General features: G+C 33.1%; 2 protein-coding genes across 4 annotated transcripts; both read left to right on the top strand.

Annotated features, from left to right (window-relative positions):
* The first annotated feature begins 410 nt into the window (after positions 1-410).
* LOC128389696 (cyclin-K-like) lies at positions 411-3,171 on the top strand. 2 transcript variants are annotated; one of them, XM_053349325.1, is made up of 5 exons: positions 411-792; positions 1,158-1,738; positions 1,823-2,108; positions 2,184-2,241; positions 2,356-3,171. In XM_053349325.1, the coding sequence occupies exons 2-5, from the start codon at positions 1,218-1,220 to the stop codon at positions 2,868-2,870; spliced, it is 1,380 nt and encodes a 459-aa protein (XP_053205300.1). In that variant the 5' UTR covers positions 411-792; positions 1,158-1,217; the 3' UTR covers positions 2,871-3,171. The 2 variants fall into 2 exon arrangements, with proteins under 2 accessions (XP_053205300.1, XP_053205301.1); XM_053349326.1 differs by having other exon boundaries at positions 411-783.
* A 6,694-nt stretch (positions 3,172-9,865) lies between these two features.
* On the top strand, positions 9,866-12,925 carry LOC128389691 (uncharacterized). Of its 2 annotated transcripts, none has more exons than XM_053349320.1 (2): positions 9,866-11,501; positions 11,916-12,925. In XM_053349320.1, the coding sequence occupies exon 1, from the start codon at positions 10,679-10,681 to the stop codon at positions 11,486-11,488; it is 810 nt and encodes a 269-aa protein (XP_053205295.1). In that variant the 5' UTR covers positions 9,866-10,678; the 3' UTR covers positions 11,489-11,501; positions 11,916-12,925. The 2 variants fall into 2 exon arrangements, with proteins under 2 accessions (XP_053205295.1, XP_053205294.1); XM_053349319.1 differs by having other exon boundaries at positions 9,868-11,484.
* Positions 12,926-13,075: the final 150 nt, after the last annotated feature.

Below are 13,075 nucleotides of genomic sequence, written 5' to 3' on the forward strand. Positions count from 1 at the left end.
ATCGTAATTGATTAGATTGAGACTTTCAACTCATCAAAGTTTTGGAAAAGTTAATTAACAAATAACAACCGAATTCTTGTCAATATCATCAATAGATATAGAAGATAATTAAATTGTTTAAACCATTAATTGGTTTGATTGTAATTTAAATATCCATTTTGTTTGAGATAGAAAATTGTAAAAATCTAATCAAAGTTTCAAAGGAAAACAATTGGAAATCATTAGATTAACTTGTGAACAATTATCAACCTTTCACATTTCGAGAAAATTTATTAATTATCTTTGATTGGTGATCGATTTAAATTGTTTCCTTTTCTAAACTAATTGCGAATGAAAGTTAAGAGATTGAGAAAAGTATTGATATCGAATCGAATGTTGTTCCTTTTGAATCTCGAGAAGAGAAAAACATTTTTCTCTTATTCTCTCTTCAAGATTTTCTCTTTTTCTATGTTTTTGTTTACATTTTCTTTTTTTCTCTAAATTTGGAATTTCGCTTTTTTTTTGGTCAACCAATTGTTTCCAATTTAATTCCACAATTTAATTAACTATTTAAATCTATTCCAAGATGATCCAAAAGATTATTTTCTATTTATAATTGTTCATTTTCTCCAATTCAATCAACAACCATATTCTCACCTCTCCAATCTAAAACTCACATAGACATTTGTTCATTAAGAATATAACTTTTTGCTCCTTCGGTGTTTAATTGTTTACTACCATCATTTTCCCTCAACAATTACTGATAATTTGACAATCTTCATCTCACCTTAATTTAGATTAAAGGTAAAAAAGGTAAGATTGACCAGGAAAAATAATCTACCAGAGATGAATTAACCTTTGTAAACATTTCCACTCTTTTGTATTTACATTTTATGTTTCTCTTTGTAAATGAATGATCAATTGTTATATAGTGTAAATTGTCAATCAATTGTTGATTATTTGATTGACATGATCAATAATTTCCCCATTATCTTACTAATGCTCTAGAATATAATTGAAGTGTTGAAAATCACCATCAAGAGTAGTCAATGTAATAGTAATTAGCAATTTCTCCGTAACCTCAAACTGTTTTTCTGTCTCTTTGTTTACATTTTGATTATTACCTTTGATCTTGTTTACTGTTTGTGTTTCTAATCAATTTCATTTTATATTTACAGGTTTCTCACTGAGATTAAAGCTCAGAATAGTTTCATCTTACTTGGAAAGAAACAAATAGGATGAGAATGCCTAATTGGTACTTTGATAAAGTTTCACTTCGTAAAACACCATCAATTTTGGATGGAATATCATTCGAGAAGGAGCAAAGATATCGCCGAGAAGGTGCTCGATTTATCATTAAAGTTGGTACCAAGATGAATCTTCGCTATGACACCATGGCCACTGGAGTTGTTTACTTTCATCGTTTTTACATGTGTCATTCATTCAAACAATTTCCTCGCTTTGAAACAGCCTGTTCTTGTTTATTTCTTGCTGGTAAAGTTGAAGAAACACCTAAAAAGTGTAAAGATATTATAAAAACTGCGAGACAATTTTTGACCGATGCTCAATTTGCTCTATTTGGTGATGACCCTAAGGAAGAAGTATTAACACTGGAAAGAATTCTCCTTCAAACAATTAATTTCGATTTACAAGTTGATCATCCTTACTCTTTCCTCATCAAATATGCCAAGAGTTTGAAAGGTGACAAGGAGAAATTACAGAAAGTCGTTCAAATGGCCTGGACCTTTATAAACGATAGGTTTGTTGGAGAGATTAATTTGAATGAAATTCTATTCCAATAACTAATGATAATCATGATAATTTTGTTTATTTGTCTTTTCAGTTTGTGTACAACTATTTGTCTTCAATGGGAACCAGAGATCATTGCGATTGCTTTGTTTTTCTTGGCTGGTAAATTATCTCGATTTGAAGTTGTCGATTGGGAAGGAAGGTTACCCCATCATAAGCGCTGGTGGGACACTTTTGTCGAGGATTTAACTATGGAACTGTTAGAAGATATTTGTCACCAAGTTTTAGATCTTTACTCTTTTCCGATTCCTGATACTCCTCAAGACTCACCACCAGCCAGTCCTACTCCTCCATCGTCCACCAATATTGTAACGAGCTCTGTACGTGTAAAATATTCAAGTGAGAAAACTAATCATTCCACTTAACTAAATCTCTTTCTCTCTCTCTCTCTTCAGGTGCCAAAACAAACAAACACCTCTGCTCAAGGATCTTTAACATTATCAGTGTCAGAAAGTACGTCCAATAATCTTAAGGATTGAAGAGTTTCATCTCTGCCTTGATTGTTTACTGTTTTCTCTCTCCTTTTAATCATTAATTATTTGTTTATTCTACTTTAATATTCTTTAGAACCGATAACTACATCGGATAAAACTATTCCCATGCCACGAACTGTACAACCTTCTCTTCTGCCACCACCACCACCACCTCCAATACCCTTACAAGCTCAAATGTTAGGATCTGCGATCGGTCTAATTGAGCCTGTAAACAATTTGATTCCAGCAACAAATTCACCTCGATTTCCAATTGCATCAACAATTCCAACCATTGGTACTCAAAATTCAATCATACCAAATGCAAATGTACGCTTAATGTCACCAATACCCACAATTACCTCAATGACTCCGTCATTTCTTGCTCCAGTATCGGCCATTAATCCTGGTGCCTCTTTTCCCGCACCCAATTTACGATTCCCTTTGGTTGGACAATTTCCACCCAATCAAATGGGAGCCAATGCATTAGCCGCTTCATTGGCCAAACCTCGTTTATCTGTTCACGGAACAGCAATGGACTATACTTCCTATCAAAGCTACGTTAATTTCCCTTTCCCGTTACCCGAACATAAGCCCATTGATCATAAATGAAAGGCAAACGATTCAGGATCTTACGACTTTCATTTCTTTCGATAATCATTTGATCAGTTAAATGAATTTTGTTTATGATATTTTCTAATAGATGAACTTTTTTCGCCCAATCAAAAATCTCCATTGACAAATAAACTGGTAGCTACTGTTTTCCTTAATATTAACTAAAACACTGTACAAATATCAGCACTTTGATGCGATCCAATGTTCACCAATCGATTTCCATAAAATTTTCTTGAAGTTCAATAACAAGAATACTCATCTAACCATCCAGAATAAATCAACTACAATTTCGTATTAATTTATTCTTGTCTTGTTATTAATTGTAAACATTATGACAGAAATTCAATTACAAGGAAACGAAAAATTATTTCGTGTTAGTTTTCATCATATTCAAGACCCTACATCGGAAACTGAATGGATATTGATGGAGCTTCAAGAAAGTTGGTGATATTTCAAACTTTTTCAAAATTTTCGTCCATAACTTTGACCTTGACATTTTGCATTCGTGACACTTTACACCATCTCTTAGTATCAGCATCAAAATGATTTGAAGCACTTTGAATCGAACGATGTTTACTGTTGAATTGTCCATAAATCGAAATACCAAACCAAATACCTAATATACTACTTATGTAAATTAGATATTCTATTAGTGTATTTTTGGGTAGAGCTCGATAGTACGTATCGGGATTAAGAGGTGTCCCTAAGTAGAGAGTTATACCTTTGTAGAGTTCCACCCCATGAGTTGTCTCTGAGTGTTCATTGAAAGTCGTGAGATAAATGACCGATTCACATTCTGGTCTCTCTATGAGGGTTTGACAGTCTTGGAAAATTTTGTCCAACACTTTGCGATCATATCCTGTTAGAACATCATCGGCAAACTTAAGGTTCGGCGAATAGTTACCAAACGGGTTAATCGAATCTATGAAAATGGCCGGTTTATCCGATCGAAGTAGTCGATCGTTAATACAATTGACTAGTGTTTTTGATCTGTCGTAATTTTCACACTGAGTCTCATAAGGCCAAGGTAGCGAAGAGGAAACAAATCGATGCCATCGAGCATAAATGAACCTACTCGAATCAGGCTTTGGATCGACAATCACATATTGTCGAAGTCGAGCCGCCAGGGAACTATTAGCTGGAGAAAAGTTGAAGCCGAAGGTGATGTCTGTTACCAATTCGATACAAAGTAAGTAAGCGTTTCCGCTGAACGTTTGTAGAACTTGTTTATCGATCGGCTTAGAACCTTCTCGACATGAGATTCTTAGGAATACATAAATCCCGTTGAAGTATTTGTGGATAATACAAATATTAGCACTCATCAAGTTGATCTCATAATCGTCAAAATAAACACCACGAATCATTTTTATCGGATCTTCGGTCATTTTCTCAATATCACCGACAGTCACCGTTTCGACCAATTTTTCGTTAGTAAGCATTGTCGCTTCTCCTATTGTTGTACAACGCAAGTTAAAATCTTGGGTCGAGTTGATTGTCCAATTTTTATCACGATGGACATGAAGACAAAGGCCAACCATATCTTCCGGGTATTTTTCATAAAGTAAACTCATATTGATGATACTTGCTATTGGAATCGCAATGTCAATCTCAGGAATCGTAACTGAGGTCGGATATTTATACATGATCTCCGTTCTTGTCATGAACAGTAAACAATTATAAGTAACTGTAGTCAACTGATAGACGCACCCAATGAAACAAACAGTAAAAGGAATCAATCGTTTATTATTTAATCGCCTGAACCTCATATTTCAATCAAATGATCAACACAATTAGAATTGAAACTTGTTATGTATAAATGGTCATCTTACCATCTCTAAGGTTCTTGGCCAATCTCTACACCTTGAACATTTACTGATGAGATTTGAGATGAAAATCAATCAATAAGATTGTTAATTAATAATAAAAATCTGTTGATTGGAAAAAAATTGACAAATATATTGATCATTGTTTCCAAATTATTAATTTACTAATCACAACGTTATCGCAACTTTCATGCTCTTAAATTAATTATTATATTCGATAATCAATTCGATTGTTGCGTAAATTACGTGAGAAATTAGTACATTCGAGGTCTCGTTTCGATTACGATTTCAATCATAGTTTCGTTAATAATTTTAAGATCGTTGGCATTTTTTATTCCTCGTGTTTGTCGATATTACGATCGATATAAAATCGTAATCTGAACCCTCACAACTCGAGTCTGAGGTCTAAATTTCGAAAGACAAAAGAGACTTCAAAAGAAACTCGATGGAAACTTGGTGTACCCTGTATTCTCAATCATCTCGGCGATCGGTTCATTAATAATCTACTATCGTAATTTACTAACTTTTATTTTCTTCATTCTGTATTTCTCAAGTTAGTCTCATCGTTTTCTTACTCACCATTGAGCATAAACAAATCATTCTGGTTAAATTAGTTCGTTAATTGTATAAGGAAACGGTTAATGGTCGTTGATTAAAAGTTAATTAACTTTCTGGTTTGAAGAAAACAACAAATATGATTGTAGAAAGTTTTTGAAAAGAAAATACTTTTAATAGTAATATTGCCACAATCTAATAAACTATCTCTTAACTGATTAATCGTCAATTGATTAGTCAAATGATTATGGACAATTAAAGATTCATCTCAAGAGTAAACTAATCTTAATCATGAATTTGCTTTGTTTTTGTTTTCAACTACTGTTTATTTAACTAACAATGAATACGAAAATGTTTAAAATGATGAATTGAGAGAGAAATTATTTCCAATCAATCAACCTTGAAATTGAACAATGTAACTTGATTACAAAAGAAACAAGTTTATTACAACAATTAGTAAATAACAAGAAGGGATAGTTAATGAATTGAGAACAAGAAAACGCTAACAATTTCAATTGGTACATTAATTTGAACGCAAAAAAAGTTGAAAACTTTAAAATGATTGAAACTTTGATAATTTGATCGGATGAAAATTCATGGACATTTCTCTTTAATCAGAATCATCCAATTACCATGAAATTAAGCGAATTGAATCGAAATCAACAATCAAATTTCTATGTACTCGTGTATCCATTTAATTGTTGAATATTCGAGGCGAATCGATAAACATATCGTTTCAAACTTTTAGTGTTTCGACCAAAGTTTTAGGTTTAACATTTCGCATTCGTGACACTTTGCACCATTTTTTATCAGCATCGAGTTCGATATGATCTGAAACGTTTGGAATTGAGTGAAGATGACGATGTCGACTATTTAATTGTCCATAAATCGAAATACCAAACCAAATACCTAATATACTACTTATGTAAATTAGATATTCGATCAGTGTAAATTTAGGTAAAGTTTGATAGTAAGTATCGGTATCAAGAGGTGTTCCTAGACAAAGAGAAATACCTTCGTTGTCTTCGACCCCGTTAGTGGCCTCTGTGTGCTCATTGAAAGTCGTGAGATAAATGACCGATTCACATTCTGGTCTCTCTATGAGGGTTTGACAGTCTTGGAAAATTTTGTCCAACACTTTGCGATCATATCCTGTTAGAACATCATCGGCAAACTTAAGGTTCGGCGAATAGTTACCAAACGGGATAATCGAATCGATGAAAATGGCCGGTTTATCCGATCGAAGTAGTCGACTGTCAATACAATTGACTAGTGTTTTTGACCTGTCGTAATTTTCACACTGAGTCTCATAAGGCCAAGGTAGCGAAGAGGAAACAAACCGATGCCATCGAGCATAAATGAACCTTCCAGCATCGGGCTTTGGATCTACGATCACATATTGTCGAAGTCGAGCCGCCAGGGAACTATTAGCTGGAGAAAAGTTGAAGCCGAAGGTGATGTCAGTAAACAATTCGATACAAAGTAAGTAAGAGTTTCCGCTGAACGTTTGTAGAACTTGTTTATCGATCGGCTTAGAACCTTCTCGACATGAGATTCTTAGGAATACATAAATTCCGTTGAAGTATTTGTGGATAAGACAAATATTAGCACTCATCAAGTTGATCTCATAATCGTCAAAATAAACACCACGAATCATTTTTCTCGGGTCTTCGGTCAATTCTTCAACATCCCCAAGAGTGACCGTTGCGACTAACCTTTCGTTAGTAAGTACGGTGGTCTCACCTATAGTTGAACAATGTTCATTAAAATCTTGGGTCGAGTTGATTGTCCAATTTTTATCACGATGAATATAAAGACAAAGGTCAACCATATCTTCCGGATATTTTTCGTAAAGTGAACTCATATTGATTATATTTGCTATTGGAACGGCGATGTCAATCTCAGGAATCGTAACTGAGGTCGGATATTTAAATGTGATCTCCGTCCTTGTCATGAAATTCAAGTAACTGTAAGTAACTGAAGTCAGCTGATAGACACACCCAATGAAGCAAATGGTAAATAGCATCAATCGTTTATCACTCAATCGTCTAAATCTCATCTTCAGTTGATTAACACAATCAAGATTCCAAAAATATAATTTCAACTGATTAATTGGAACTTGTTATGTTAATTGTAAAGTGGAAATGAGGTATTGGTCATCTTTTTTTACCATTATCTTTATGGTACTTGGTCAATCTCTTGACCTTAAACATTTACTGATTTGAAGATGAAAACCAATCAATAGGATTTTAAATAAATCATAGCAGATTTTTAATTGCGACAACAAGAAAAATTGATCAATTATTGATCAATCTACTTTCAATTTTCACTTTCATCTTCTTTAATTAATAATAACAATCATCCAATCATCATGATCACTTCACAATCAATATTGTTTTTTCAACGAATTGAAATTGACTCGAAAAACTTTTTTCTTAATTGTTTACTTATTACTTGATTGAAGTTAACCAATAATTTACTCTGCGATTATCAATCAAGTTAGTCATTAAATTGTTGATTATAATGATGTGTTGATGATTAAAGGAATAGCTCAAGTTGGTAATGAACAACAATCCAAGTAAAGCTCATCAATCTGAAGATGATAAAAGTTACCAAACAAGTTGAGCTGAAAAAGATGAAGATATTTACTGATCTAGTTGGCCAGGTATCTCTTCATCATCATCATCATCCTGAAGATAAATAGACAGTGAGAAGAGAAAGAGAAGAGTAAAAATAGACAGAGAAGCGAGAATTCTGTTATAATGTTGTTATCCTTGGAATCTTATGTCACCTATTAACAGAAAATTCTCTTTCTTTCTTTCTTTCTTTCTTTCTTCTCCATGAGTTCGGCGGAAAAAAGTTCTGAAGGTAAGTGGACTTAATGGTAATTAAAGGAGATTAAAATTTCCATCGGAATTTAATTTGTTTCTGTTGACAAAATTTTCTTCACCAATTAACTGATTTTCTTGTTGTCGATCATATTAGTTAATCATTTCAATTAAAATAACGCTAATTAAATGTTCAACTAGAATATTAATTTCATCATCATTTCTCATTAAACTTAATCACATTTCCATTAGTAAATTTAATAGTAAATTAAAAGTCCATTCACCTTTTTTTTTACTTTCATCGCAACAATTTAATTCTGAGTTAAATGATGAAAGGAAAAATTAAAAAACGTTAAGATTGTGATTACTGATTGTTGACTATTCATTTTGATTGTAACTAAATTGTCAACACAGTTCATTTAACTTTCAACAATTTAAAAATTTACTATGACGAGTATTAAATGGCCATTGTAAAGTTAATTGTTGACATTTTCATGGTGAAAAGAGTCAACAATCAATTTAAATTATATGATATGATGGAGAGAGAGAGAGAAAAGTTAATATTAAATCAAATTAACGTTGATGACGTTTAATCTGATTGTGAATATACATTTGATTAACTATTACTAGAGAAAATGTTGAAACTCTAATTCATTTCAATTGATTGTTATAATAATCATACAAAAGTCATTCGCTTAAGTGTTTTGTAACTGTAAGTTGACTAATTACAATTAATTTTGATGATTTAACACTAGTCTCAGTTGGGTGAATATGTGAAAATAATGATCAAGTATAAAAATTAATGGGCGACGATGATAATGATGTTGCGTCCATGTGATTAAAATAATAGAATATGAGTTTTGTTATTTGAGATTAGATGACAATTTAGTTGAGTAAATTGATTTTCCATCAAACAGGTTGATTAGTATATTCAATTGATATTGTTGAGAATAATTGATTGGGAGATACGAATCATTCCAAAGATGATATTGTTACCCTGATATTCAATGGGAAACTGTCCTGGAGATGATGGTGATCATCATGTAGATGAACATTTCGGGGCAATGATGATTGGGTGTGGTACTTTTGATACACTTAATGATAGACACAGAAAGAGAGAGAGAGAGAGGAGAGAAAGGGAGAAGAAGAGGAAGAAAAGCAAAGTAGAGAGAGAGAGAGAAGGAGAAAAAGTAAAAATGGTGCAGAAGAGAAAATGAGAGTGAGAGAGAGAGAAAAGAAAGAGTGAGGGAGGAGAAGGAGGAAATACTATGAAGGGCGAGAAAAAGATAATATTATGAAATGAATATTATTCAATTGTGGGTGAAGATGATGATGAAAAGAGGGAGAGAGAAGATGAGAGACAAAAAAATAACAAAAAAAGTGTAGAATGTATTATGATGATGTCCAGTTTTTATTCTGTTGTTAGGATAACAACATTGGTAGCGTGTTGAGAGAGAAAGAGAGAGATGTTAATGTTAAGCTGAATCTTAGAATTTGGAAAGGAAAATTTGACGCACTGGAGTTTCTCTTTCGCAAGGGTGAGAGAAAGAAGAGAGAGAGAAACGGAGTTGGACTGGGAAAGAGAAAAAGAGGAGGAGAAATTAAATGAAAGCTTCTGCGAAGGAAAGAGAAGCTAAGAAGAAGAGAGAGAGAAAAGAGAAAAGAGAAAGAGAAGAGAGAAACTGTTGGTTGGGTTTAGTTTTCCTTCACTTTTTCTCTCTCTGTATGTGTTGGTTTTTCTCTCTTTTTCTCTTTCTTTCTTTTCTTTTCTCTTTTCCATCTTGTCTGCGAAGTGTCTTTTTAATTCACTTTTTAGTTTACAATTAATTTTCTTCAACAATTTCTACCTTTCAATCGATCTTTAAATTTCATTCTTCGACTAATTTAATTGTTCACTTACTCATCTAAATATTTACTTTGTTAAATTGATCATTTCTTTCATCTTTCACTCGTTTTGGTTTGCAGATTAAAAAGACTCTCAACATTTTCTGTGTTCCAATTGTTAACAATTGTGTTTCTCTCCTTAACTTTCATCTCTCATTTTCCCTCCATTAACAAGCAACAGAAAAGAACCAGCTATATCTGTATGAATCTCTAAAACCTACCTTTCTATTCTGGTTACATCTTGTTTCTTTCTTTCTTCTTTCTCTCTCTTTCTCCTCTCCAGTGAATTTTTTTTTGCCTGGTTGGCGGTAATTTAATGGTGATACTTGTCGAATTGGAATTATCCTGTTGCTGATTGTGTGTTTTCTCCTTCATCTTGACCATTGATTGATTGTTTCCATCTTCCTTTTTCCCTCTCTCTCTTTCTCTATCTGTCTCTTACAATCAACACTTTGATTTGTTTCAATATCTTCTAAGCCATTTGGATGTAGCCCTATTGCTTTTCTCCATCCTCATCATCACACCCAAGGGTTCATTACCTTGGTATCAAAACCTAAGACATTTAACTGGGAAGGAAAAGTAAATCTCACCAATTGAGTGAATCTTTGGAGAAAACAGAAAAAGACTTCACCTTTTTAACCAGAAACTGCATATTGTTTACTTCTAATTGTTCCTGCTAATTAGCAAATTTATAATCAATTTTATCTTCTTCACCATGTCTGCCAGATTTTTTAAAATTGTTTTGCTTGTAGATAATCTTCTGCTTATTCTTCTGACCATTTTGGGTATTGCTCTGAGCATTCTGCTCATCGGGCCCCAGTTAATAACTGAGTTCAGCGTAGCACTGGGCGTGCTGAGCTTTTCTTATGTGGTCACTGGATTTTTCTTCGTTATGGCGAGTTTTTGTTTCATTGGAATCGTTTACAGTCATCTTGTTTGTCTCCATTTCACTGCTGCTTTGATTCTTTGTGCACCACTGGCCCTTTCTGTTTGGCTTGTGGTCAAGGAATTCTTATATTCCAGCCAAATCAATTATTATATTGTTGGTGTTTCTATTATCTATGGCATTTTATGGTTCGTCCAAGTGATCTGTGAACTTTGCTTGGGTTGCTACATTTGCTGTCGACCAGAATCTCTTGATGAGGTTGACAAGGAGAAAGGTGAAATGAAGAAACTTGGAAATGAAGATGGAACAGAAGAAGAAAAAGAGAAACTTGTCCTCACCGGAAATGAGCCCATTCCTCCAAAAAGAACAACAACCTTAGAAGGTGTTAAAGAAGAAGAAAATGAACCTAATCCAGAGGAAGAAGATGATATTCCTGAAGAAGATGAACAAGATTACAGAGATAACCTCAGTCCAGGAGATCGTTTAGGATTACGTGGAACAGGATTTCATGATCATGATGTGAGACCGATCGATGAAGATGCTGAGATATCACCATCCCCACCAGGAGGTAAACCAGGACACCCAACAGAATTACCTCTTGAAACAATACCGGAGGAGAGACAACGGTTATTGGCGTAAGTTGTATTGTGCTGTGAGTCTCTTATTTACAAAATGAACTCGCTAATGCACAAGCAGAACAAAAAAAAAGCTCATCCGCACGCTTACAATAATTGTGGATTGTTTTGTGACAGATCTGATTAATTTCTTTCCACCTCCTTGTGATGCTTTTTGATACTCACTTATCATCTCTCAAAAACCCTTCTCAACTTTCCTGCTTCATTTTATATTCATTTTACTATTTGCTTTCCAATTTTGCTTTGATCAATCATCCCAATGCAAATATAATCTTTTCCTTGAGTGACCATTTGCTTTAATTGTGACCTCTATCATTTTGTCCGATGCTATGCAACACTCTATTATCATCGTCAACTAATTTATCTCATCTCATCTTTTCTTCACCGCATCATCATCATTATCACCATCATCATCTATTTGGAATCTACAGAAATGTTAAATGTCCATTGGCTACTCCTGAGGATACAAGAGTGTGATTTTCGTTACATCTTTGCTGCAAACAAACACACAAAAAAAGTGATCGCATCTAATAGTTACTGTATCAGCTAGAATCCAAAAAAAAAATCATTAACTTTTAATCAATCAACAAAATACTCTCAGTTGAATCTTCCAGTATTGGACATCTCAAAGTACTCATTAGAGTAAAATCAAATCAAAAAGCCGATCACCAATGCCGATTCTTGCTCAATTGTTGAATCATATTATTGGCCTAAATTGATTGTAATTTATAAAACTTGTTAAACTTCTACATCAACATCAACATCATGAGAATCATGACAAAATTTTTCTTTCATCATCTTTAATTTCCTTTCATTTTGATTAATTTCTCATGATCATTCCTCATCCACCATGTGTGTTCACCAAAGGATCTACCATAAAACACACACATACACACACTCAACCACATACACACATAAACAAATTGACACTCATAAACACACTGAAACAAACAAATTAACGCAAATCATCAACCTTGAAATCATCAAATCATCAATTGTAACAATGTTGACGAAGAAACAAAATCTCAAACTTTCGGAAGCACAACAACAAACTCAATGAGAAATCAAATACTACAATTTGAAAGCAAATTTTTAACTAAATTAACTAATTCTAAGCTGGAGAATACATCTGAACGCAATCTTGTAACAATTTAAGTCTTTTTTCTAATACTTAACGCTGTGTATTTGCTCTCTCTCTCTCTCTCTCCTTCTCTCTCATAATATATCTTTCATCTCACTTTTTTTCATTCTTAATAACTTTTAAGTTGTTAATCAATTATCTCTCTCTCTCTCTCTGTATTCCTTGAACAATAATAATCAGCCCATGATTTTGGCAAAGGAATTACAAGTAGTATAATAATTACAACAATCTAAATTGTAATATAATGAACGGCAACAAATAAACAAAAATAATTATTCAAGTTTCTCTTATACAAAACAAGTGAACATTGTGTAAACATTTTCTTTCATTAATTAACTTAATCATAATAAAGATTAAAGATCAACAAACACAATTACAATTCCAATTACATGGTAACTTAACATTGAGAATCATGAGCTACATCTATTGACTAACATTTTCAATTCTCGC

Source organism: Panonychus citri, unplaced genomic scaffold, assembly GCF_014898815.1.
Source record: "Panonychus citri isolate SS breed McGregor unplaced genomic scaffold, ASM1489881v1 Contig00109, whole genome shotgun sequence".
Taxonomy (NCBI): Eukaryota; Metazoa; Arthropoda; class Arachnida; order Trombidiformes; family Tetranychidae; genus Panonychus; species Panonychus citri.

Coding starts and splice junctions, on each gene's coding strand:
- LOC128389691 (XM_053349319.1), top strand. CDS start 10,679: ATGTCTGCCAGATTTTTTAAAATTGTTTTGCTTGTAGATAATCTTCTG. Junction 11,485..11,915: donor GAGAGACAACGGTTATTGGC/GTAAGTTGTATT, acceptor TGGAATCTACAG/AAATGTTAAATGTCCATTGG.
- LOC128389696 (XM_053349325.1), top strand. CDS start 1,218: ATGAGAATGCCTAATTGGTACTTTGATAAAGTTTCACTTCGTAAAACA. Junction 1,739..1,822: donor TGGACCTTTATAAACGATAG/GTTTGTTGGAGA, acceptor TTGTCTTTTCAG/TTTGTGTACAACTATTTGTC. Junction 2,242..2,355: donor AACATTATCAGTGTCAGAAA/GTACGTCCAATA, acceptor AATATTCTTTAG/AACCGATAACTACATCGGAT.